The sequence below is a fragment of the Suricata suricatta genome, chromosome 11 (assembly GCF_006229205.1).
Source record: "Suricata suricatta isolate VVHF042 chromosome 11, meerkat_22Aug2017_6uvM2_HiC, whole genome shotgun sequence".
Classification (NCBI taxonomy): domain Eukaryota; kingdom Metazoa; phylum Chordata; class Mammalia; order Carnivora; family Herpestidae; genus Suricata; species Suricata suricatta.
In genome coordinates, this window is record NC_043710.1 from 38,042,890 (window position 1) to 38,070,589 (window position 27,700).

The 27,700-nt window shown below is 35.4% G+C and overlaps 1 protein-coding gene across 1 annotated transcript in view; it reads right to left on the reverse strand.

Annotated features, from left to right (window-relative positions):
* Positions 1 to 27,700, reverse strand: part of PRMT3 (protein arginine methyltransferase 3) — a 122,624-nt gene that overhangs the window by 73,974 nt on the left and 20,950 nt on the right. Inside the window, exons 9-10 of the mRNA XM_029914898.1 lie at positions 23,906 to 24,027; positions 6,373 to 6,472 (exon numbers count right to left, since the gene is read on the reverse strand). Of these exons, the coding sequence (XP_029770758.1) occupies positions 6,373 to 6,472; positions 23,906 to 24,027 (222 nt within the window). The remainder of the gene's footprint in view (positions 1 to 6,372; positions 6,473 to 23,905; positions 24,028 to 27,700) is intronic.

Sequence of the window (27,700 nt, forward strand, 5' to 3'; positions counted from 1 at the left end):
GCTAGAGAATGAAATAAAATGGCCACAGAGTGTGATGTGAATTCTAATTTAAATAAATATTACTATTAAATAAAGGAGAGGCTGGGAAATAGTTAAGAGCTCAGATAAGTGTAAACATTATAAAACTGAAATAATTATACATAAGGGACCTATTCTTAATTACATTTTTATTTTCTTAGTTTTCATTTTATTTTTAATCCAGAAGACAGCACATCCATAAAAAAAAATCTTATAAACCACAATTTTCCTTTCATTGTTCAAGTACTGTAACTATCTCCCTGTTAATATTTATAGTACTCAAAAATATTACTATAAAAAGTGTATTTTATACTTATAAGATTTACAAATTAATTAGCATTACCTAAAAATTGTATACTAGGAACAAACAGAATTTTGCTTGAAACATACATATAATAATTTTAATTAACATTAAGAACACACTAAAAGTATCCCCAACCCTAATAATCTACATCTATCAGTTGATTTTCATACTTCTTTGCACTAATTATAGGCAAGGTCAATAAATAAATGCTAGCCATGAAAACAGAGGGTCGTGTGGCTTAACAAACAACTCATGAACCAAGGGGAAAGTGCTGAAGAATGTTCTTCACCTAAGTCCCTGTCATATGCTACCTCCCTGGCTTTATATGCTACGCATAAAATTATATATAAGGTCATATCTTTGGCTAGTGAATTTCTATGTGGGGAAGTTTTCTTATATACATTCCGTCATCATTCACTAATGCTAAGCCCTATGATAGAGTCTGGCCACACCAAGTAAATCCTGGCTTCCTATCTTCAAAGAACAGAAAAAGGTACATCAACAATTAATTACAATACACTGCAAAAACCTGAAAATAGAACCTTAAGATGAAGTATAATTGAGAGAGAAAAGAGATTTTATATGTGATCAAGGAATAAATCAGAAAGCTTCATGGGGGTGAAGTCTGAGATGAGTCTCAAAAGAACTACTAGGAGTCTGCTAGACAGGGAAGATAAAACACAGTAAGAGAAATAAGACAATTTGTTAATACATATTTTGCTCTCACAAATCCTCATTATCTTCCATTAAGGAGCAAATTGTTTCTGCCAGAAATACACTAAAAACGCATGATAACAGAAACAGAAATAGGGGCTCCGTTGGCTGAGTGTCTGACTTTGGCTAGGGTCATGTCTCACGGTTCGTGGGTTTGAGCCCCACATTGTGCTTTGAGCTGACCTTGTGAAGCCTGCTTCAGATTATCTGTCTCATTCTCTCTCTGCCCCTCCCCTGCTCATGCACTCTCTCTCTCTCTTAAAAATAAGTGAACACTTAAAAAAATAGAAATAAAAGACATTAGAACAATAGTGATCTCTGTCATCAAAACAACATTTTGAAGAGCTCATTTTATGTAACTTTGTCACTTATTTTTGTTTTTCAAATCTGGTGATATTTTTATTATTAATTTTTATTTTCACTAATTCTTTTAAGTACAAGAAATCCTACAGTGAAAAGGTGTCTCTTGTTTTTCTCTAATGGAAGGTGTCTCTTGTTTTTCTCTAATAGAACAACAAAGGAAAAAAATGCAAGAAAAAAATGTTAAGAGGTATAGAGTTAAGGAGGAAGTAAGTTATATGTCTTATCTTGAACCACTAAACATATGAAATTATTTCAGAAAAAAAATTTTTAACATTTATTTATTTTTGAGATAGAGACAGAGTGCAAGTAGGGAAGGGACAGAGAGAGAGAGAGAGAGAGAGAGAGAAAGAGAGAGAGATGCCGACACAGAGCCCGACATGGGGGCTCTAACACACTTACTGCAAGATCATGACCTAAGCAGAAGTTGGATGCTTAATCAACAGAACCACCCAGGCACCCCCAGAAAATATTTTAAATAAATAAACAATACATACTAAATTTGTAAAATTTATTTAGCTTAAAGTTTTCAGAATAATATATGTAAAAGAAGAAAAATGTAAGAACTTTTTAAAATTCTTAAATTTAGGTCATAAGCATATTTCTTGTCAAAAGAAGAAAGGCAAAAAAATGCCTGTGTAAGTGAAAATTTATGTTGTTAAAAAGAGATCAGGAAAGGCCACCTATCCTCATGGCCATTGGCTGAAACAGCATGGCTTTCTTGTCAGACCAAACTAAAGTCAACAAAAACATTTCAACATCCACTAGTCGAAAATGTGACCTATGACAGGTTCATGGTCAATTTAAGATCGCTGATAAGCCAAATCACAGCCATGTTTTTACATTATATTCTGAAACACACTATTTATCAACTAGAAAGAGTATTAAATCTGAACAAAAGATACCCATCATGTGAGTGTGGGCATATTATTTAGGTAGCTTCTGTGAAAACCAAGCCCAGATAGAAAAATTACAAAGGACTTAGACAATTTGAATGTATGTCATGAATGATCATGACAATGAAATATAAAGCTCACCTACTGTGCAATTCTGCTGATAATCCTGATGACAGAAAAAAAAAGGTGCAAACAAGAATCATCATAGGCAATTGTACCATGTGAGGCAAGGATGTTATCTATGTACTTGTAGGGAGGTCATACCAAAAACAGATGGAAAACAGCCAATACCAAATGAGTCAATCTGGCTTAACTGGTTTATAGCACAGAATTGGTGATGCTTGCTTTGAATAGCTTTTTTTTTAAGTTTATTTTTGAGAGAGAGAGAGAGAGAGAGAGAGATAGAGAGCAAGCATGTGGGGGAGGGGTAGAGAGAGAGGGAAAGTGATGATCCAAAGCAGGCTCCACGCTAACAGCAGAGAGCCGAGGTGGGGGTCAAACTCACGAACAGTGAGATCATGACCTGAACTAAAGCCACACGCTTATCTGATGAGCCATCTAGGTGCCCCATTTTGAACAGTTTTATTAGGCAATCAGAAATAAGATGTCACAAAGAAGGGCTCTATTGGTACAGTAAAATATGAAAAATGAAGAGATACAGGCATAAATATTAACATCTTGTAGAGATTAAACTGATTTAAATGATATTTAATATGTTATTTAACTAATCTTTTTATCAAATAGAAATTCCATTCAATAAAAATAAAAAGGTAAAACTGAAGGGAGGCCTAAATCTGGAAATTCATTAATATTAAGAGACAAGTGATAGTTTACTAACTAATATGCTAACAACAATGATCTGGCTTTCAAAATTACATTCTTAACTAAGAACATCTTCAAAAATAAAGGCAAAGTTCATGAATAGTTGTAGACAGAAAACATATCTAGCTTAACATGGAACAGTTAGTGGACCACAGGAGAAGAGAACAGATGCACATACAGGATGCCTACGGCGCTACACTACAGCACAAGTCCATTAAACATCTGTGCCCGACTATGCGGGTGTATTTCTTTTAGTCCTTCCTTGGTCAAAATACTTTTTTAAATGGAGAAAAAAAATGTAACTTATGGCTTAAAATTGTGTTTTTTCTAGATTTTTGCATCCTTACCATTATATGTAAAAAAAAAAAATCAAAAACAGGATTCTATGCAGTGTATTTTAATTTTAAAATGCTGGTTTATGAAAATGTGGCTTTAAAATGGATTGAAAATAGCCATTTATTTACCCATTTCAGCCCAAGTAAGAATAAGTGAAAAATGTTGGATGTTTTAGAAAGCCTACCTGCTCCTTGTTTAATTACTTACATAATTGGAGTTTTCCAGCTATGCAGCTCAGAAATCCTACTAGAAATACCCAAGTTAGGAGGGAACTGACAGGATTTAGAAGGTACTATAAATGATATTGCCAATTTACGAAGTTGACTCAAAACTTTCCAGTACAAGCCTACTTAAAAAGCTTAATGCAAATATCACTAGAAAAATAAAGCCATCCAAAGTTCATTGCCTTAGAATAACTGCCATAAATTAGTGTCTAATGCTCCACCCAGTGCAATTAACACAATCTGCTAAACTTCAACTCCACTGATGCTTAAAAAAAGTAGAAACGGTAAGATAATGCAAACTCTTCAGTTACATGTTTTTGAGGAGGAATAAGGAAAGTTCTTAGGTAACACGTCCTGAATACACTGATTTATTTCCCTAAGTGAAGGGCTTCTGAAAGCACCATGGTTCCAAACAACTGGCTTTCACTTCAGGTTCCAGTGACTCAGTATTGTTTGTGTTACAAACACAAAGAGATTACACCTGATCAATCCTCCAAAATGAAAGGTACCCTCTACATCAATTAGAGTCTAGGAGAACAGAAACCACAGGCTATGAAAATAGAGAAAAATTAATGCAGGAAGTTGGTTACACAAAGGAAGTCATCAAGAAGAAAGTGAGACACCCAGATGTCAATGACACCAGAAAATAACTAACATGCTAGGCTAGAGAGACAGAAGGAAGAAGCAGTGCTGCAAGAGTCCAGGGCCAGAGTCACACAGTGGACATTGGGATTATGAGTGGGAATTGGAGTCACAAAAGAAATAGATTCTGCCAGCAATATAACTAGAGGCAAACAAAAGCAAAGAAATGTCCTGGCTTCTCCCCTTCTGAAATCTTCCATGTATCCCATTGGGTTTCCCAAACCCTGTGAAAGATGGCTGTCCCTGAGGTCTAGAAATAGTGACCTGCAGAGTTAGCTTTCGGCCAGCAGAGAAGCAAGCAGGAGAAGAGTATAAAATGCACCTGAGGGCAAACAAGCCCTAGATCACCTTTTCAATAAAATTCATATTGTAAATGTGATGATCTTATAAATTCACTCAATTGAGCCACTTTTTTGTTATTATGCCAAATGGCTCTAGATTTCAACCAAATATTTCTAGATCATCATTTCGGATTTTAAAAAGAAAATTCCTATAATATTCATATCTATAAGTAAAATTCTGATAGGCAGGGCAAGAATTATTCAAATAGTTATACCCATATATATAAAAATGTTTAACTGAGGGCCAGGAAGTTTAGTAAAGTCTGTCTTTATTTTGCTTATAGCCTAATTTAGAATAATTTAAGAGATGCATTTTCCAAAAAAAATAAAATGGTCCCTAGAGAAATAAAGATGTCAGCCAACATTTAGTATACAGTATTTTAAATTATTGCTGTGTAACTGACTCTAATGTGCCTTCTTGAAAGAAGCTTTTTGTTGTCCTTAAGGAGATGCTGGGTTTTTATTTATTTTTAAAATATTTTTGTACTTTATATTTTGAGATTTATTTATTTTGAGAGAGAGAATGCATGCGTGGCCCGCGCATGAGTGGGGGAGGGGCAACAAGAGAGGGCGAGAGAATCTCAAGCAGACTCCACATTCAGCACAGAGCTCCTACAGGGGCTCCATCAAGACATGAGCAGAAATCAAGAGTTGGACACTTAACCCACGGAGCAACCCAGACCCTAGCACACTTTGGATTTTTAATTATATGTAACTAAATCCATACCTTTTCACTCAATTCATTAAAAAAAATCAGAATGTTGATACAAATTCTTTAGTATAAGATACTACGATCAAGAATGATGAAGAGCCAACCCTAGCATTAAAAAAAATGAATATACTTTTTCATGTACAAAAGAGTAACTACCAACAACAGTGACCATCACTGACTCTAGAGTGAAATTGACTAACATTAAATCTGAACATCTCAAAAGCTCCCTGAAATTCCTATTTTGCTAGAATTATTACTGTTGATTCAAAATTTATACATAATTGTAAATCAAAATGCATTCTTTTCAAAAATTTTTGATACATTCATTTAGTGAAAATATATTATATCATATAATTTTTTTAAAGGCTTAAATCCTCTCCAAATGGTTAGGAAATCTTTATCTAGAAATACTAACTTGTCTTCATCAAATTGGCATATCAACAAGTCAAATCAGCTGTTAAATACCATTAATTTCATTTATATACCTTTAAAATAAACATTCTGCACTTAACCTATGATTTCAAAAGCAAATTCTAAAGCAACATGATGTATCTTAATTTTATTATCTTAATAATGCTAATAAATTCTATTTTATGTGATGAGGAATATTGACTACATGGCCAGACATAAGAAAGCCAGCTCATTCAGTGTGACAGCAATAGTGGCAACATCATGTTAATTTTGGCGAAACAGTCCTAGTAAGTTATTACTAGTCCTCAGAGGCTTTTTAGCAAACATATTAGGTCTTTACAAATTTACAACGTAGAAAACCAATAATCCTTTATAATGATTTTACAAGAAGCTAATTTTCTCTTTTTAAAAAGATTATGAATGGCCAGTAAAGAAGTGCTATATCAGAAAAACCATAAAAAGATTGCAGCTGTTTTTAAAATAATCCCACCATTCTGCCATTTGTCAAACGTAAATAAATGCAGAAAAAAATGTATTCCCTGTTTTCTTTTTTCTTAAACCAGTAAAAGTAGTTGTTTCTGCAAACACTTACCATCCACTCAGATATAATAACATCTACTTCTTCTACAGGAAGACGAACTTCTTCAATTTTTCCTTTAATTAGTATAATAGTATCTTCAAGTTTATTTAGTCTGAAAATTATCACAAAAAATTAAATTAGTACATTAAACAGATTCAGAAAACTAGTCAAATTACATAATTTCTTGGCAACTGTTCATATTCAAAGTTTGTTTCATTTTCAAAGTTTACTTATTCCCTGGCCATTAGAATTACTCTTGATCACTATGTGAATGTCCAAGAATGTTTCTGATTAATATGGCAACACCCTGAACAAATATTTAAAACTTCAGTCTGGAAAGAAATCTGAATTTTCTCAAGAATACATGTCAAAAAAATTACTGTTTTTTTTTAAGAGAGGGGTAAGGAGAGACATACAAACCAGGCACCATAAGTATATTTCAAAGGCAAGTAGAGTGTCAAGGTAGAGAAAGAACTAGAAGCCTGAAGCTGTATCTCTGAACTCCAGACTCTCTAGTAATTGTTAGCTAAGTGATCTTCATCAATTTTAGTACACATGCTGCTGAAGCGAGCACTAAGCGATCTTCACCAAATTATATCATAATCTCTCTAAGACTGTGTGCTCATGTGTAAGAGGATGATACTCATGAAAAAAAAAACTGTATCCGTTGTATTCTTATTATTGAATTTTAAGAGTTCTTAACATATTCTAGATAGAAACCCTGTGAGATATATGCATAGTGAATAATTTCTACCACCCTGTGGCTTTTCCATTAAAAAATTTTTTTTATGTTTATTTTTTTCTATTTTTGAGAGAGACAGACAGAATGTGAGTGGGGGAGGAGCAGAGAGCGAGAGGAGTCACCGGATCTGAAGCAGGCTCTAGGCTCTGTGCTGTCAACACAGAGCCCAACACGGGGCTCAAACTCATGAACTACAAGATCATGACCTGAGCCAAAGTCAAGGCTTAACCAACTGACCCACCCAGGCACCCCAGGCTTTTTCATTTTTTAACAGTGTATTTTGAAGAGCTAGTTTTTGATTTTAATAATGACCAATTAATCATTTTTTCCTTTTGTGGTTCATTTTTGCCTTCACCAAATCTTTTCACCTGTATTTTCTTTAAACACTTTTGTTTCCATTTGAATTAATTTTCCCATATGGTATCATTTTCATTTTTTCCCCATATCAATATATATTGATATGGTGTTGGAAATCTCTCACAAGGAATAGTTTCAACTTTCTTGAAGAAAAAGTATCACTAACCCATAAGATTACTTTGATATCCTTGTCAAAAATCTATTAACCATATATGTGTAGGTTTATTTCTGGACTTTCAATTCTGCCCCACTATTTAGATAAGCATCCATATGCCAATACAACACTTTCTTGATTACTATAGATTTAAGTTAAGTAGTAAAATCTGACGGTGTACATCCTTCAACTTTATTCTTCATTAAGAAAATTATTTTGGCTATTCTGGGTCATTTGTGTCAATTTTAGCACCAGCTCTTGGTAATGTAATGTACTTTTCAGTGTTGATATCTTAGACATACTTTGTTAAATTTATTCCTACATGTTTAATGATTTTGGTTGTAAATGGTATATATTTTTTAAGTTTCAATTTTGAAGTGTTTGTGGCTACTACTAAAAGAAGTATAATTTTCATATTTTGACCTTTATTCCCATGACTGTGATAAAGGTTTTAGGTTTAGCAGTTTTAATGGCTAATTTATAGATACCTTAAAAAAATTTTTTTACCGTTATTTCTTTTTATAGTTAACACACAGTATTATATTAGTTTCAGGTGTGCAATATAGTGATTTATTTTACAGATTTCTTAGGATTTTATATGTACATGATCATGTCATCTGGGAGTAATAACAGTTTTACTTCCTTCAAAACTTTTACTTCCTTTTCTTGGTTTATCACACTTAGTAGATTCCCTAAGACAGCAGTGAATAGAAGTGATGGGAGTGGACATCTCTTGTTTTCCTTCCAATTATAGAGGGAAAACATTCATTAACTATTATTAAATATGACACTACTTATCTTTACCAGGTGAGAAAGTTTCTTTCCTTCCTAGTTTGCTGAGTTTTCCTTATGAATGAGTTTCAAATTCTGACAAATAGTTTTTCTGCATCTATTAAGATGATTCTATAGTTTTCCTTTCTTTTCTGTTAATATGATAAATTATATGAATTTTCAAATATTAAACCTATCTTACCTTTCTAGGATTAACTTCACTTGGTCATAGCTTATTATCCTGTTTATATATTACTGGATTCAGTTTGCTAATTTTTTTATTTAAAATGTTTCCATCTCCTAGATGTACCATGGTGATTATTTTGTAATGTATATAAATGTCTAATCACTACACTGTCCACCTGAAATTAATGTAACATTCTATATTATCTTCTTCAATTAAAAAACGTTTCCATCTATGTTCATAGGGATACTCGTCTACTTTTCTTGGCATATCTGTTTAGGTTTAATACCACTGTAATGCCAGCTTTATAAAATATATCATAAATGGGTCTGTCCACTTCTAAGAGTTTCTTCGTATTACTTCCCCATTAATGTAGTTTATTTTATTTTATTTTAATTTTTTTAATGTTTTATTTATTTTTGATACAGACAGAGACAGAGCATGAGAGGGGGAGGGGCAGAGAGAGAAGGAGACACAGAACCGGAAGCAGGCTCCAGGCTCTGAGCTAGCTGTCAGCACAGAGCCTGACGCGGGGCTTGAACCCACGAACGTGAGATCTGACCTGAGCCGAAGCCGGAGGCTTAACCGACTGAGCCACCCAGGCACCCCTCCATTAATGTAGTTTAATTGTGGGAAGTTTGATTTGTGGAAAGGATTATAACTACTAACTCATTTTCCTTACTAGATCTAGAGATATTCAAATTTTCTAGTTCTTCTTAAATTGATTTTGATAACTTTCAGAGTATTTCTCCATTTTACCTAAACTATCATATTTTTTGGCATAAAGCTGTTCATACTATTTCTCTATTTTTTTTTGTCTATAGGATCTGTAGTGATGTTCCCCTTCAATACTAATATTGGTAATTTGTATCTTCTCTTTTCTTCTTGATAATTCTAGTTAGAAGTTTATCAATTCTTTTTCAAATAAACTTTGTTTTCATTAATTTTCTCTATTGTTTTGTTTTGTACTGGCCTGATTTCTGTTCTTTACCTTTTTTCTCAGGTGGATTTAATTTTCCTTTCTCTACCATATCTTTTTAAAAATTAAAAAAAATTTTTTTTTAATTTTAAACAGAGCAAGCACAAAAATGTGTGTGAGTTGGGGAGGAAGGCAGAGGGAGAGAGAATCTTAAGCAGGCTCCATGCTCAGTGCAGAGCCCGACATAGGGCTTGATCTCATGATCATGGGATCATGATCTGAGCTGAAATCAAGAGTCAAACACTCAACCAAGCCACCCAGGTGCTCAGTCAGTTAAGTGTCTGACTCTTGATTTTGGCTTGGGTCATGATCTCATGGTCTCATGAGTTCGAGTCCCATGTGGGCTCTCCACTGACAGCATGAAGCCTGCTTGAGATTCTCCTTTTTTCTCTCCCCCTCCCCCACTGGCTCTCTGCCTTTCTCAAAATAAATAAACTTCAAAAAAAAACCCACTATAGAAGCATGGCTAGGACAAAGAATATTGTGAGAACATCTAAAATAAAATTAAATGAGGTTGCAGAAAGAGAACAAAAGGAACAGAAAAAATTTTGAAGAGATAAAGGAGAATTTTCTAGAACTGATAAAAGCATTAAGCCACAGACAAATCCAAAGAATCTCCAAAAGACTATTTTTTTTAGATCCATACATTATATTATATACAACTCCAAAAAATCAAAACAAAGAAAAAATCTTCAACAAAGACAGATTACCTCCAATAAAATAACAATTACTCTGATAGGTGATTTTTTAACAGCAAAAGCAGAAGCCAGAAGGCAATGGAATGATACTGCCAATGAACTACAGCAAAGGTGGACAAACTTTTTATTAAATCACAAAATAATAAATATTTTAGACTTCCAGGCCATATGGTTTCTGCTGCAACTATTCAAGTGCTATTGTTGCATGACAACAGCAATAGACAATATGTAAACAAAAGGGTATGGCTGTGTCCTAACTACTTACAAAGCAAGTGGCTGGTCCATGGCTAACGTTTACTGACTTCTATACTAGAGCATTATCACCACCAACCTAAAGTCTCCATGCAGAGAAAAACACCTCCAAGAAAGAAGTAAAATATATTTTCAAATGAACAAACATCATTGTTGTTTGGCTATAGTCATAAATGTACAATGAAATAAATGTTAAAAAAATAAGTTCAGGAAGAAGGAAAATGATCGAAGATAGTGAAATATGAAAGAATAAGAAAAGAGGATGGACATAGATGGGTGAGTGAATACAAAAGATCAGACTGTGAACTCTAACTCACATGAACCACAAATTTTGCCCAGTGTCAAGCTTTACAATTTCAAAAATAGGGGCAATTAAGTGGTCCACAGTAATTAGGGAGGAGTCTGGGACATTAAAGGCAAAGGCCGCTGCTTTGGTCTTTCCTTGTCTATGTCAGGCAGAGACATAGTCTCTAAGTGAGAGGCCCGTCTCCATGTACCAGACTGCTCCCTAATTGTCAATCTCTTAATTGCCAATATCATTTAAATTCTTAATGAAGCTTAATACTGGGTAACATCCCTGGGTAGTCAGGTTTGTGGGAGTCTGACTGGAAAATCTGTTAGCTCAGGGTGGTGTTATTAGGAGGGCTCTCACACAGATGCCTGAATCACAAAGGCTTAGCGTACTTTTTAAGACAGAAAAAGGAGGGGACTAAAAAAATAGGAGGATATAATCCTGGGATGGTGACCTAGACATCTTTGGTATGAAATGGGAAAACTTAAGAATCCAAGAAACTGGCCACTGGCCTGACAGGGATCAGTAGGCAGAGGGGAAGATAGTGAAAACTGCTCTTATCTAGCTGTTACTAGCAGGTGTGATAAATGCCAGTCCTTTTAGGGAGGAGATAATGACAAGAGAAAAAATATAAGAACAGTTTTTCCTCTCACTGGAAGGCCTTCTTGTGCCTATATGACTACTTTGGGGAGATGAAATATCTACTAAGAAAGTAATGAACTTAAGGCTATAGGTTATCCCAGAGATAATACAGATAGGTGGAGGACAAGGTCAGAGAACTCCTGAGTGCTGACAGTATTTTGTGAAAGAAATAGGAAATTTCACAGAGACATACCGGAAAAGCCTAGCAAACCAATTATTGGCATGGACAATCAGAAGGATGCATCACTGGTTTTACATACAACAGAGCAGGATTACTAGGGTTGATGAGAGATCCCTATGTGGCAATGAACAGGTGCTTCTAGGTGGTACAACAACTAAACTGCTCAGTGAGTAAAAGCTGGGCTATGGTATACATACCCCAAGAGGGTAACTGCTCTGCCCCCTCTTCCCATTGCATATATAGATAGTCCTCCGAAGCAGAAAGAAGGCTGTGAGTGCAAATAAAGTTATGGCTTTGCAATAACAATATAACTGAATGCTATTGGCAGAGATGATGATAGATGTGGAACTCAGAGACTCCTCATTCTTGGCCACTTTATATAACCTTAATATATAATCAAGAGGCAGTGTCTGATTGCCTTATTTAATTACCAAGAATGGGACTGCCTGATGTTCTTGACATACAAAAGAAAGAGGGCATCAGTAAGAGAAAAGATGGAAGAAAGAAAATCCAGCTCAATGAGAAAGGCAGTTTAAATAAATGGCTTTTAAAAAACAGTGGAGGAATTAGATAAGGTCTCTATTAAGGAGTTACTAACAAACTTTGTAAAGGATAGTTCAAATCCTAGTAGGGTTGTTAGGGTCTTTACAGGCTTATTCTTAGCAGAAATTATTGCAGAAAATGTTGTAATATTACAGATACCTGAGAAATGTAAGGCAATGAGATAGTGACCAAGGTCAGAAGGTAGACCGGGGCAGAAGTTAAAACAGCTGACTCGTGAATCATGCACAGCCTTTATTGGGGAATATTCATCCCCTGGGTAAATTTTCCATTGAAAGTGACTTAATGTCCTTGCATTGTCTGGGAGATTAGAAATATTAACAATACACTTTGAGATATTTTAATTTTTAATGTCTAAGTATTCATGCTCCTTTAGAAATAAAATTGATTTCTGTGTATTAATTGCATATGCAGCATCTTGATAATTATTGAAATTATTCATAGTTTATTTCTGAAGTTCATATTGACAAACGAATTATTAATGAGTAAGAGAGGTTTTCTTTCTTCATTTCCAATTCTTATAGCTTTCTTTTTAGTACCTTGCTGTACTGGGATCTTCTTTACAGTATTAAATTGAAGAGACTGATGTCAGGTTCCTCTGGCCCGTTCCAGAACTTAAAGCAATTGCTTTCAATGCTTCAGCAAGATGCTGGTGTAGGTTTTTGTTTGTTCTGAGATACTATATATCATGTTAGGACATTCATTTTTAGCTCTAGTTTGCTAAGAATTTTAATACACTGCTGTGCTGAATGGATATGGAATCTTATCAAACCTTTTTTTCTGCATCTATTGAGATGATCTCAATAGATTTTTCTGGTTGATTTTCTCATACTTAACCAACCTTGTATTCCTGGGATAAACTTTACCTTCCAATATATTGCTCAATTAGTTTTCTAATAATTTGATGAAGATTTTTGCATATATGTTCATGAATGAGTGGCCTGTAATTTTCTGTTCTATTGCCTTAGAAGAGTTTCGGTATAAAGGTTATACTGCCCTCATATACGGGTGCTTGATTCTTGACAAAGATGAATGACACCGCAAAGTGGAAAGGAAAGAACAGTCTCTAACATAAGTAAGACTGGGACAACTAGGTCATTTAAACAGATTATATATATAAGAAAGAAAGAATAAAACTGGATCCCTCCTTCATGCCATATACGAAAACAATGCCCAATACGACGCCTAACTGTAAAAAACACAACTATAAAGCATTTACAACAGAATAGAAAAGAATATCTCAAAAAAGGTTTCTTACTGAACTCACAAACAGTGGCCTTAAACAAGAATGTGACTATGTGAAAACTGAGAACTTCAGGATATCAAAAGACACTATGAGGAGAGTAAAAAGGCAAGCAAGAATGAAAGAAGACATCTGCATTACATAAAACCTATAAATAAGTAAAACTCTAAATAAAGATCACCTACACATAAGTAAAAGATCCAACTTAACAAAAATATGATAAAGATATAAACATATCTCAGAGAAAAGGAAACTCAAAGGGCCAACATTCACATGAAAAGGTGCTCAGCCTCATTAACAAACAAGGAAATGTAAATTTAAATTGCAATGAGATGCTATAAGACCACGTGGGAAACATTTTTAAAGATACGGCAATGCCAACCAGAACTGTTATGTACAAAAAGTTCGTAACAGAATTGTTCATAATAGACTGGAAAACCCAAAATATGTCCATCAAGGACAGATCAGATAAACTGTGATACAGTCATCAGTGCCATTTTTTACAGTAATAAACATGAATGAACTACAGTTATACATAACACGAATGAACACTAAGAATAATGTTGAGCAAAACAAGCTAGACAAAAAGAATGCCTAGCATATCATTTCATTTATTAAAAATCAAAGCTGAGTAAACTAAACTGTCTAAAATGGACGGCCATGTAAGCGGTCAAAGTATAAAGCAAACAAAGGGAGCGGCTGCCATCAAAGTCAGGACAGGAGTCAGTCAGGAAGGGGCAGCATCTGACTGAAAAAGGGCAAATGCAGGTGGGTGGGATTCTAAAGTGAGGTAATATTCTATTTCTTATTATTTTATGCACACTTACGCAAATTATGACACTACTTATGTTTTATGCACTTTTAATATGTATGTTATACTTCATACAAAACTAAAACAAAAGGGTGCTTGCATCCTACTTGGGTTTTTTCACAGAAATATTTAATAAAATTCTTCTTAATAGAACTGCTATAGTTGCTTACTATTTACTGAAATATTTATGACCGCTTTAACAACTACAAACACATCAAAGGAAACAAAAAGTGAGCTTCTTAAAAGAGCAAAATGTTCCCATTGCCTAGAAATACCTTCAGAATGCTAATGCTGGAACAAGATTGTTCTGTAAGAGGCCATCTGCTCAGGCTGTTTATTGTCTGCTACAAGTCATAATCCTACTTGCATCAGTAATTACTTGTTCAAATATAAATATAACAGGAAAGATTACGATTTCAGGCAATACACAGACAAAAAAAAGACAAAGGCCATAATTCCCAGTAATTCTGTATTAACCAGCTCAACACAGGTATCATTCACATAGATAACCTCTTTCATGAGACTGTTCATCTTAATTACCATCTGATTTCCCATTCATGAAAACAACGATATATTTTACTTTTCTCGAGTGGCTACTCACTAAACCTTTCTTTAGCAAAAAAACATTCCAAATGAATTCTATCTCCAGAACCACCTGCTCAGAAACTGGGTTTAATCTCTAGAAATAAGACATTGTAATAAAATAGCATTTTCAAGTATGTCTCTTAACTAATCTGATAAACATTTAAATCATCTATTTTTCTGAGTGAAAATTGTAATAGGAAAGAAGACAGGCAAGTATTGGTTGCCCTATCTGAAAAGTAGCAATTTAACTTTATTTCATGATGTAGGAACATCAGCAAGATTAATTATCTTAAACTGGGTATACAGAGATGAAAGACATAGTCCATGCGTTTAAGAACATGGTCAAAGGGAGGCAACAGTAACAGCCCAGAGAATCAGAGTAGCTTATACAAAAAGCCGTTAAATGAGGGACTTTTGAGATTAACTGGGAGAAGACAGAGCACCTAGAAAGATGTATATGGGTATAGGGATAAGGGAGTACACACATCTTCGTGTGCACAAACTGCCTGTGTGTGGTGTGTGTGTGTGCGTGTGCATGTGTGTGTGTGTGTGTGTGTGTGTGTGTGAAAGAGAAATGGCAAATTTGAAGAGCTATAAATAGTTCAGTATGATTAGAGCAACAAAAGGTATATAGTGACAAAGTTGGGAAATAAAGGTGATAGTAAAGAGTCTAGATTTTATTCAAAGACAACAGTCATTTCAGGATTTTTAGAATGGGAAACATAGGATCAAATGTGTAATGTACTTCTCCCCAGTGTGACTTAAAGACTTGGTCTAGAAGCGCCAGGGTGGCTCAATCGGTTAAGCTTCTGACTTCGGCTTAGGACAGATCTCACATTCCTGGGTTCGAGCCCCGCATCAGGCTCTGTGCCTGCTCGGTGCCTGGAGCCTGCTTCCAGTTCTGTGTCTCCTTCTTTCTCTGCGCCCCCCCCTCATGCTCTGTTGCTCTCTGTATCAAAAATAAATAAAACATTAAAAAAAAAAAGAAAAAGACTTGGTCTAGGTCCAAAGAGGAGAATGGCCTAGCAGGGAATGGCATGCAAGCAGCATAAAGTATCATGGTAGTCCGTGCAGTGAGTGCTTCATCAAATAAGTGGCACTTAAAATTTGTGACAAAATCATTATAAGGTTCCTCTAGAAAAATACACAAGTACTACAGAAGGGCAGGGAGGGAATACCCCGATATAAAAATATACAAGGTATACTACTTTGCTTCCATTTTACTATGGCCTCCAACCTCCAAGCACAAATACTTCTCTTTAGTTCCCAAAGCAAATGAACAATGAAGTAATACAAAATACTGTAATAAAACTGATAAATGCATGAAGATTTTAGAATGATATCAAAGGCAAAGATTCTGATAATTTCATGGGAGAAAAGAGGGGATTACATTTACTGGTAAACCCGATGAATCCAATGCTCCATGCACACATCAGAGAACATGAGAGTGGAGGTAAAAGCCATTTTTCACAACACAAACCCCTCAAGTCAAGAGGTATACAAAGTGGAAGTGACAAGAAACTGAAAAATCAATGGAAGAAAGACATCTCCCTCCAATCCCCTCAGAGACAAAATATATACCAGTTACCTTTATTAAGAAATCTAATCCTCCATTCATAAATGCAAACAAAAAACCAAGGATTCTCAACCATATGAGAAAAAGGGCAGATTAAGTACATCTCATGAAAAATAAACACTACAGACAGATCATTTCAAATGCATGGCCCAGACACAAAGCCAAAATAAGGCTATTCAATGAACTGGCTCCCTCCCAAATGTATCATTTGTGATTACAGATGTGCAGCTGTGGAATTACTAGCACTGAGAACATTTATTGTTTAAAATTAGAAACAACTCAACTTCTAATACAATGAAAAACAGATGAAAAGAATCATTTGAATTCAAGCAGAGATAATGGGTCTTCAAGTTTGATGATGATTTACCTGGTTTTCATGTTTGATGCCCTGGGTCTTGAAAGTTCATTAATTTATGAATTCACTCATTAAATAAGTAGTTAAATTGAATACCTACTATGTGCCAGGTTCCCTTTCCAGGTTGTTGAGACACATCAATGAACAAAAAAGAGAAAAATTCCTGTCTAACACTGAGGGGCTGATATTCTAGTAAAGCTTACATTTCTATGTATTTCATCTCCTGTGACCTAAGGCTTTAGAAAGCCTTACCAAAATACTGATAGTGATCTCTCATATGAGGATCACAGGTAATTTTTAGTTTCTTCTTTATCCTTTCTTATGTCTTCCCAACACAAAATACATCCTTCCCCCCACCCCTTTTCTTTTTTACTTAAAGGGGAGGAAAACTGAGCAGGCAAATCAGTCTGGCTGTTCTGGAGAGAATGGATGACAGCTCCTGGGAGGCAAAGACAAAGTACTAATAACCAAGCCTGTTACATGCAGCTGTATTAATTGAGGTAAGAAACATTGGGGGGGGGGGTGGACTGAGAAACACTGGGGATTCTCAATTAATAGGACTCTTTCCAACAGGTATGTTGGTTAAAAAAAGAAGCAAAAGTCAAGTATGAATCCCAGGTTTATAATTTTTACCTGTGAAAAAAGAGTCACTGCAGGTCTATTCCCTTAGTTCTTATTTATCTCTGTAACCATGGCAATAATTCTTGACCAAACTCTAACAAAACAACTGAACATTCACATAGTCACTGGGTAATGATACTATTCTATATGCCAACGCCATGGAGCAAGATAAACAAGGATGACAGCATATTTAAAACAAACATGATGGGCACGTGGGTGGCTCAGTCGGTTGCGCGTCGGACTTCAGCTCAGGTCATGATCTTATGGTTCATGGGTTCAAGCCCCGCATCAGGCTCTGTACTGACAGCTCAGAGCCTGGAGCCTGCTTCAGATTCTGTGTCTCCCGCCTTCTCTGCCCCTCCCACACTCATGCTCTATTTCTCTCTGTCTCAATAATAAAAACATAAAAACAAAACAACAAAAAACATGAATATACTTGATGGGCACCTGGTGTCTCACATGCATTTGTACCATGGCAGGTCACATGGCAGGTGCCCATATGATCAGCTCTTTTTGAGAACTATGGACTCTGAGACTCAAGCAAAATTACTTGGGCAGAGACATCTCACATGAGTTTGCAGCTAGAGAGAAGAGTACATTTTGTGTGATTCTTGTAAAGAAAGAGTACCTAGGAGCCTGTACATGACTTCTTACTGATATATATCTTTTTCTTGCTGTCCCTGAACTGTGGCTTTGATTGTAATAAATCTTAGCTGTGAATACAACTTTATACTAAGCTTTGTTCTTCCAGTGAACCACTGAACTACTGGGTAGTTATGAGATCCCCAAGACAGGATCACCGAGTGGACAGGAAATTAAGGATTTAATGGGGTGGGAGAAGAAATGAATTTAGTTTTCTTGTAATGTGTCTTCATCACCTTTACTACCTTCAGTAGCATTCTATGTTTTTTTAGCAGCAAAAATGTTTTTCGCCATTTTAACCTCATCAGCAATTAAACGTTCTCTTTACTCTTCTGTGTTATTTCTATTAAGTTTAGAAACAAAATATGAAGGAACATCCCTTACTTCAAGAATTGTTCCTGGTATATTTTGTGATCTTGTTCAAATCTGACATAGGGGTCACCACTATCTTCAAAATTATTATGTTAAGTTCATTCTCAAAGACCTGTACTAAGCATCTACTGTGAATGAGACATTTTGCTAGGTATTAGGGATAAAAAGATTGAAAAGATATAGCTCCTGTCCTAGAATCTAGAGGACACTTACATAAACATAACAAGAGATCAAATATGCTCTAGGCTTTTCAAAGGTTTCATTTCTAACAGTATTCTAGTTATAGGCAATATAGAAGATTGCGTCTTTAATGTCATAGTAAGATTGAAACTATTGCACTGTAGCCTCACGATGGATCGACCTTCTCAGGAAAGCTCCTCTGCAATAACATTCAACAGTGTGAATAATGAGCTATTCCATGGTTGAGTCCATGAGAAGCCAAAGGCAGCCAGAGTAATGGTAAAAATATTACCAGAAGCTACCTCTGCTTCCCGAGGGCAAACACAGTATTCAATTGTCTGCCACCGAGTAACTTTGTTATCCTTATATAAGTTTATGTTTCTAAAATGATCATTCACTGCAGAGTTTGAGGTATGACAGCACAAATAAGAAAATTTCTCATTCCCTCCATGTATCACTTTGAGTTCTCCTTGCCCCTGCTAATGTAACATCTTTGAAAACCTATCCTCTACTTTATTCATGTCTGCAACCTCAGAACTCCAAGCCTAATCTTCTTCTTGAACCCTAATATATACATATATATATTTTACATATAAGCCCTGACATAGATGTCAGTTCATATTAAAATCACTATTTATTTCATTCTGAACTCATTTCTTTAAAACATTAGATCTCTCTTTTAAATTAAAAAAAAAGAGAGATACAAGTTATTTTATCATTTTGAACACAATTCAAGGTCTGCAAACAAAATATATTTTTAAAGTAATAAAAAATGCGTTTTGAAAGTGTCTCTCTTTTGGAATTTAAAGTACCTTTTCATAGATGTGAGCTGACAGAGTTTTAGAGAAATTCTGCTGTGCACACACTTCCGACAAAGATACCTCCGAAGAGCTATAGACAACTCACAGCCTGTTAAGTGGAAGAGAGCTTTTTACTGACTAACAATACTTCTAGGAAGCTCCAATATACAATATAGACCCACATAAGAGAAACTGAGAGTAGATGTCAAGGAAAGAGAGTCTATAACAGAAAAAAACTGGCCAAATCTGGAAGTTTTATGGCACAAGAGAATAAACTATGAGCAACTGAAAAAAATGCAGAAAAGAAAGCCATCATCGTTTGGGGGGAAACTACAATAAATGGTAATTTTTATTTATTATTATTATTATTATTATGTTTTCAGATTTTATATTTTCAAGCAATCTCTATACCCATTGTGGGGCTCAAATCTACAACCCCAGGATCAAGGGGCACATGCTCCACTGACTGAACCAGCTAAACACCCCAAATGATTATTTTAGAAACATAACCAACCAAATATAAAATTTTATTTGGGGCAGTGGTACCAAGCTAAAATATACACTTTTACTACCAGTACGATTAGAAGTACTGCTAAAAAAATTTTTTTTAAATATTTATTTTTGAGAGACAGAGAGACAGCACATGAGCAGGGTAAGGGCAGAGAGAGAAAGAGACACAGACTCTGAAGCAGGCTCCAGCTCTGTCAGCATAGAGCCTGATGCGGGGCTCAACCCACAAATCGTGAGATTATAACCTGAGCCTAAGTCAGCTGCTTAACCGACTGAGCCCCCCAGGTTCCCCGAATTACTGCTAAGATTTAATAAGCAGTTACATGCCAGCCATGTTGCAAAGCACCACAAATGGATTCAATCCTTCGAACAGTCTTGAGAGAGACACCACCATCAACCTCACTTTATAAATGAAGAATACCAGAGATTAAAGAATTTAAGTAATTTTCCCATTATCATGTATCTAATTAATCAAAAAGCCAAAATCAGAAATCAAGTCTTGTGATTCCAGACGCTGAGAGGAATATGCTATACTGCCTTCCAACTGGTAGAATAATGAGCCAGTAAATCATGGGAATATTATGGTAAACTGTTCCCTGCACATCCTCTTAGAGAGACATTCACAAACAGAAGGACAGAAGTTCTTTTAGCCAAGTATAAATTTCAAATTTTTACATGGAAGACGAGGGAGAGATGCTCATAGACACTAAGGAAGTAACTTGTTCACAATATAAAATAGGCAATGGATAATATCTCTGAAGAAATAGTATAATGTTGGCTTATCCAAAACAAAACTTATCTAAAGCAAAAAGGTCTGATTTTCAAACTCAATAGATTGTTTTTTTAAATTTTTTTGACAGAGAAAGCGAGTGAGTGAGTGAGCGAGCAAGAGATTAAGCGCATATGTGTGCAAGGGCACACGAGCAGGGGAGGAGTAGAGAGGGAGAGAGAGAATACCAAGCAGGCTCCACAGTGTCAGCACAGAGACTGACGTGGGGCTCAACTCATGAACCATGAGCTAGATCGTGACCTGAGCTGAAATCAAGAGCAGGATGCTTAACTGACTGAGCCACACATGCATCCCTCAAACTCTACAGATTCTACAGAAAGCAAACTATTAACTGCAACTATCACATGCCCTGTAAGTAGTTAAAGAGAGATACAGCATAGTAAATTGGCTGTGAGGATGAACTATGGAGTCAGGCTGCCTGGGAGCTAATGCCGACTCCACTACGAATAAGGAAAGTAACTTAATCTCTCTGCCTCAATTTCTTAATCTCTATAGTAAGGATAATAATATATTGTAATTATGTCTACCTCAAAGGAAATTCAATAGAGAGTACTAAATTAATGTTAGCAATTTTTATTACTAAAATGAAGCACCTAAGATTGAGTATTAGGTCCTTTTCAATAAACGCTCTTATGCAAAAGGTTTATACGCAGCAGCACTAAATTTTATACACAATGAATTTGAATATAATCACTATATAAGGATATTTCTAAAAAGTCACTAGAAATTTTATGTGAAATAAGATGAAACAAAATACAAAATAAAATGAGTGCTATTACTATCCTTGTCCTTTTCTTCTATAAAGGAATTAAAATGAGAACACATCTAGTCTCACTTCATAGAAACCAAAAATGCCAAATATGTAAATGGACATGATTTTTTTATAAGATAAAGCTTCTAATAGAAACATCTTACCAGGGTGCCTGGGTGGCTCAGTCGGATGAACTTCCGACTCTTGATTGCGGCTCAGTCATGATTTCACAGTTGTAGGATCAAGCCTCAAGTCGGGCTCTGCACCAGGCATAGAGCCTGCTTAAGATTCTCTCTCCCTCTCTCTCTGCCCCTCCCCCGTTGCACTTCCTCTCTCAAAAAAAAAAAAAAAAGAAATATCTTCCTATAATCTTAATATCCACAATAAATTTTTGATAATTCTTCTAAACAATATCTTCTTTAGTGTTTCTCATACACATTTGTATGACAAAGTACAAGTAAGTGAGGCTACTCTTTATGGAACCTCAAAAATGATGAAGATATCCATAATGGTATCATAAGAACCAGGAAAAAGTGTACCAGATTACAGAGTTATAACACATATGCATATTCTCCAATATGAAAATCATAACCACAGGGGTGCCTGAGTGCTTCAGTGGGTTAGGTGTCCAACACTTGACTTCAGGTCAGGTCGTGATCCCAGCGCTGTGGGATGGAGCCCCATGTCAGGCTCCGTAGTGACAGTGCAGAGCCTGTTTAGGATTCTTCCTCTCCCTCTCTCTCTGCTCCACCCCCACGCTCTCTCTCTCAAAATAAATAAATGACCTTAAAAAAAAGGAAAATCATAATCACAAACCTAGATCTATGAAAAATCTATGCAAGATCAATGTAATGTTTTTCATTAACTCCAATTTGGCACTTGTTAATAATAGTAGGTATCTTTCAAATACCTATTATGTGCCAAGCAATATGCCAAAAAGATGTATATGCATATCTTACTTTTTTAATTTATTTTTCTTGCTCATAGCCATATGAGGCAGTCATTATTATTTTTAAGAGTGAAACAACTGAAGTTTCAAAGAGGTTAGATATAATTTAACTGAAGTTCAAATAACTGGTAAGTAGGAGAGTACAGATTCAAACCAATCCTGACTTCAACCCTGTACTAACCACAACACTACACTCCTACATTATGCAGTAATATCTAAAACTTTAAACATCTTAATTATATTTAAATTTTATGCTAATAAGGAAGAATTAACATCAATCCATTTTAAGAACAGAACATAAGTATCAATGGGAGGACACTTAAGAACTGTTGTTGGGGATTTAATGCATGCATGGTGTTTATAGTTAATAATATTCTATTTATATACTTGAAGGTTGCTAAGAGTATAACTCTTAAATGTTCTCACCACACAGAAAAGGAAATGATAATTACGTGATGCAAAGTGGGGGGGTGAGCTACTGCTATGGTGGTAATCATTCTGCAATACATAAAGTATCACTGCAACACGCTGTGGATCTTAAACTTACACAATGCTGCATGTCAATCATATCTCAATGAAGCTGGGGAAGAAAGAATTACTAAGAAGCTCCTATTAGTGATTTACTCTGGAAATCACTCCTAAGTTCCAAACGTAAGGTGCTTTTGCGGTGCTTTTGTTAAGTACACAGCTAAAGAAATCCAGTTCTATAAACAGTAGTTCAGAGAAAGGCCTTCTGACTATGATATAAGCCAGTCATAAAATCCTTCCTTGATTTATTAACCTAACTAAACTCCTCAGAAATAGGAAATACTTTTAGAGAATAAAATTAAGTTTTAGGGGATAAGCTGAATCTACTTTCCTTTGTTTGTAGTCATTCTGGAATTTACTTATTTTACTTTGGAGGCACAAAGATTAGTGCTGAAAAAAAAAAACGATAACTCTTGGTCTTTAGTCTGATTACTATTTGCTAAAAGAAACATAACTGAAATATTCAGTTTTGTAGAATCTTCTAACAATATTACCCTTAAGTCAATGATTTCTAATTTTATGTTACTATTTTTAATATATTTTTTTTATTTGAGAGAGTGAGAGAGAGAGAAAGAAATCACGCATGTGCACAAGTTGGAGAGAGGGGCAGAAGAAGAGAGTTAATCTTAAGCAGGCTCCAAGCTCAGAGCAGAACTTAATGGGGAGTCCTATCTCATGACCCTGGGATCATGACCTGCGTCAATATCAAGAGTTGCTCAACCGACCAAATCACGCAGGCTCCTCTCTAATTTTGTATTATTATAATTAACATATTTATAATCATAATTGGAAAGACAGGAAATTGTATAAAACTAATTCTCATCAATGAGAACTGTGAAGAGATTATTCACAGCTCAAACATGTCTGACTCAATATGACTTAAATCCTATTATTCTAGAATGAATTTTTACTAAAAGACAAATGTGTTAAGTCTACATTAGACAGGTATTAATGATAAGAAGATCTGTTAGTCATCATGTTTAAAATTAATCCTAAATCAAGCCTTAAAATACATCTACCTTATGATATCCATTGCCTGGTAAAGTATTTCAGATTGATCAACTCCAAGAACCTTCTTTGCCCCAGCTTTAGCTGCAAACATTGAGAGAATTCCAGTTCCACAACCAACATCCAAAACTACCTGGTATAATAAAAAAAACCAAACAAACAGGTATTATTGAAAAGGTCTAAAATTTTAAGATCTAATCAAGTATTATGACATTTCTGGAAGTAATTGACCATATATTTAAAAATTTTACTGATTATGGTAGTGATTTCTATTTCAAGAAACTGATGATATCAATACAATGAGTTGTTTTAAATTCTTCCTTTTTTTTTTTTTTTAAACATAAGCTCTACACCCAGCATGGGGCTTGAATTTATGACCCCAGATCAAGCGTCCTGTGCTCTACCAACTGAGCTGCCAGGCGCCCCAAGTTGTTTGTACACCAACTTGTTTTAAATTCTTAACAGGTTTTTTTTTGTTGTTGCCATATTCTACTACAATCAGCTGCAACAATGTAAATTAAGAGATGTTTTACAGGATATAAGTAATTCCTTTTTTTTTCATTTTTTGTTTATTTATTTTTGAGAGAGAAAGACAGAAAGTGAGCAGGGGAGGGGCAGAGAAAAAGGGAGACAGAGAATCCAAAGCAGGCTCCAGGCTCCCAGCTGCCAGCACAGAGCCCGATGTGGGGCTTGAACCCACGAACTGCGAGATCATGACCTGAGCCGAAGTTGGATGCCCAACCGACTAAGCCACTCAGGTGACTGGAAATAAGTAATTTTGACAGACTTAATGGGGAAGTATTATCTATTTTTAATTTCACCATTGTATTCATGCTCTAATTTAGGCTTAGTAATATAGGCACAGCAAAAACAAATTGGCTTCTAGAATTCAGCCATTTCAGAATGTAAGTTTTTAAAAATAATACTCATGATCAATGGTGAAGGTAAAAAGAACCAAAGTTTAAGATGATATTGGGGGCAGGAAAAAAGCACTATTTCTAAATCAATATTTATTTCCAGGACAGTATAGTGAAAGCTGCTCCATTCAAAGTATAAAACAAAAACAAATTACTGAGGAAACACATTAAGCAAAATACTGAGGTATAGTATTCTGTGAAATTACTGAAATCTGCATTGTCTTAAATCTTTCAAAATCAATGGCCTAAAATCTGATGTACATATCTCAAAATATGAAATTGTGTCAATATTTTCTTATAAATACTTGCTGAGCATTCCTAAGTGCACGCACGATCACAGTGATGGGGTACAGGAACAAACAAGACCACGTCAAGTCTCTGTCTTGACGGAGCAACGGACAGTGAATTAAACAAATATAAACCAAGGTCAGTAGTGTTATAAAGAAAAATCAAGCACCAGAATAGAAGTCAGAGTAGGGAAGAGGGGATACACACGTCTAGAATTTTAAATAAGTCTGGGAACACACCTCTAATATATGTGAACAGAGAACTGAAGTAAAGGAGTATGCCACGTAGAGATGTGGAGAGGTGTCTTCCACGCCCAAGGAGGATATTAAAAGCGAGAAACAAGATTCCAGGCAAAGCAAGAAGACCAACGTGGCTGAGCTGGGTGAGAAAAGGTTGCTTGGTGGTTGAGATCAGGGTTAGCGGGGGCCAGATCACACAGAATCTTTGGATTTTAATCTCAGTGATGGGAAGCTACCATAAGGACAACAGAACTAGAATTAAGAATCTATTAAGTTGTTGAACATTATTCTTCAATTTGGTAATAAAGCCACATAGTTTAACATCAAAAACTGTATTTCTTATTTCTCTTTCAACAGAATTTTTGTGTAAAGATTATGTAACACATTTTTCCTTCCTGGAAATGGAAGCATATTATGCCACTGCACTCGCTCACACCGCTTTTGGTATTTAACAATGTAATGTAGGGATCTTTCTGTATCCCTTTACAGAACTTCTTTATCTCATATAATGGTAAAGGATCCAATATTATGGCTATCCCATAATCTACTGATTAATTTCTCTACTGATAAACATTTAGGTAGTTTTCAAATTTACTATGACAATCAATACTGTAAATATAGCCTTATATCTAAACCCATTCACACATGAGTCAATCTATAGAATATATTCCTAGAGGTGAAAGTACTGTGCAAGAGAGAATATGCATATTTATAATTGTGCCAGATATAACCAAATTGCCTTCCGTAGGGCAACTCTACTCATGAGGACTCTAACCAGTAGCGTGGAAGTATGGATGTCCTTACAGGTGAGACTAGCATATGGATCACATAATCACACTTTTGACTTTTTACCAATCTTACAAGTACAAAATGATGATACATTGGTCTAGTTATAACATGCATTTCCACTATCATGAGTTTTAGCATCATTCCTTATGTTGGAGAACCATCTGTAGTTCTTTTTATATAAAGTATCTATTTATATTCTTTTCTATTTTTCCACTGAGCTGTCTTTTTCTTATAAAATTTCTAATCACAATTTTCTTATCAAATCCTATCAAATACCAGTTCTTTGTAAGTGAAGGAAATGAGATCACTGTTATATGACCTGAAAGGTTTCTCTCAGCCTATATTTTTGTGTCCTGATTCTGCTCACAGCAATTTTTGCTATGCAGAAATTCTTTACTTAGAGTAAAACCCATTGATCACTTCTTTAATGGCTTCATGCTGGATTTAGATTATAATTAGACTGACCTTCCCCATATTCTCCCCTATTTCATTCTATTTCATTCTCATACATTTTCTTCTAGTACATTTATGGTTTCATTAATATACTTTTTAAAAGTTTATTTAGTTTTAAGGAGGGACAGAGAAGGAGAGAGAGAATGGGAGGGGAAGCGAGGGAGAGGGAGAGGGAGGGGTGGACAGAGAATCTGAAACAGGGAGAAGAAGATGAAGAGAGGGAGATGGAGGGGTGGGGTGGGGGGTGGGGACAAAGAATGTGAAGCAGGCTTGCACCGTCAGTGCAGAGCCTGACACAGGGCCCAAATTCATGAATCGTGAGATTGTGACCCAAGTTTAACTGACTGAGTCACCCAGGTGCCCCAATATAGTTTGTCTGTTTGTTTTTAAATCATAGTATATATTGAGGTACAGTCTCAACTTACTTCTGTTCAGAGGGCGAACGAATGGTTCCAACATGCTATTAGATAGTCTGGTTCTCCCTCACCAATTTGATATGTGACTGTTAGAATCTGAATGTTGGTCTTCCTCCAAAATTAATATGTTGAAATCCTAACCAAAGGTGACGGTATTAGAAGTGAGGATCTTTGGAAGCTAACTAGGTTATAATGGCAAAGCCCTTGTGAATGGAATTAGTACCCTCTCAAGAGAGGCCCAGAAAGACCCCTCTCTGGAGGAAGAAGGCATGTCTATGAACTACAACACAAGCCTTCATCACAATCAGCGCCGTGACTTTGGATTTCCCAGCCTGGTAGCTGTGAAAAATCGATTTAAAAATTTTTAATTATAAGTCACTAAGTTCATAGTATTTATGTTATAGTAACTGAAATGGACACAGACCTTGAGCATTAAGTACAGTTTCTGCATATCTTTTGGTCTATTTTTGGATTTTTATTCTGCGCCATTAATTTATATAATCATGTGCCTGTAACTATTCTAATCACAAAAGCTTTAGAGAATGTTTTAGTATTTAAAAAGGCTGGTCCACCCTCTGGTCCATTCTCACTGCAAAAATTTTTTCACAGTGTTTCTGGAAAATTTTGTACATTTATTTTTTCATGAGAACAAGAATGTCAACTTATCTTGGCTTTTAAAAAGTCTTAGTATTTTTATGGGGATT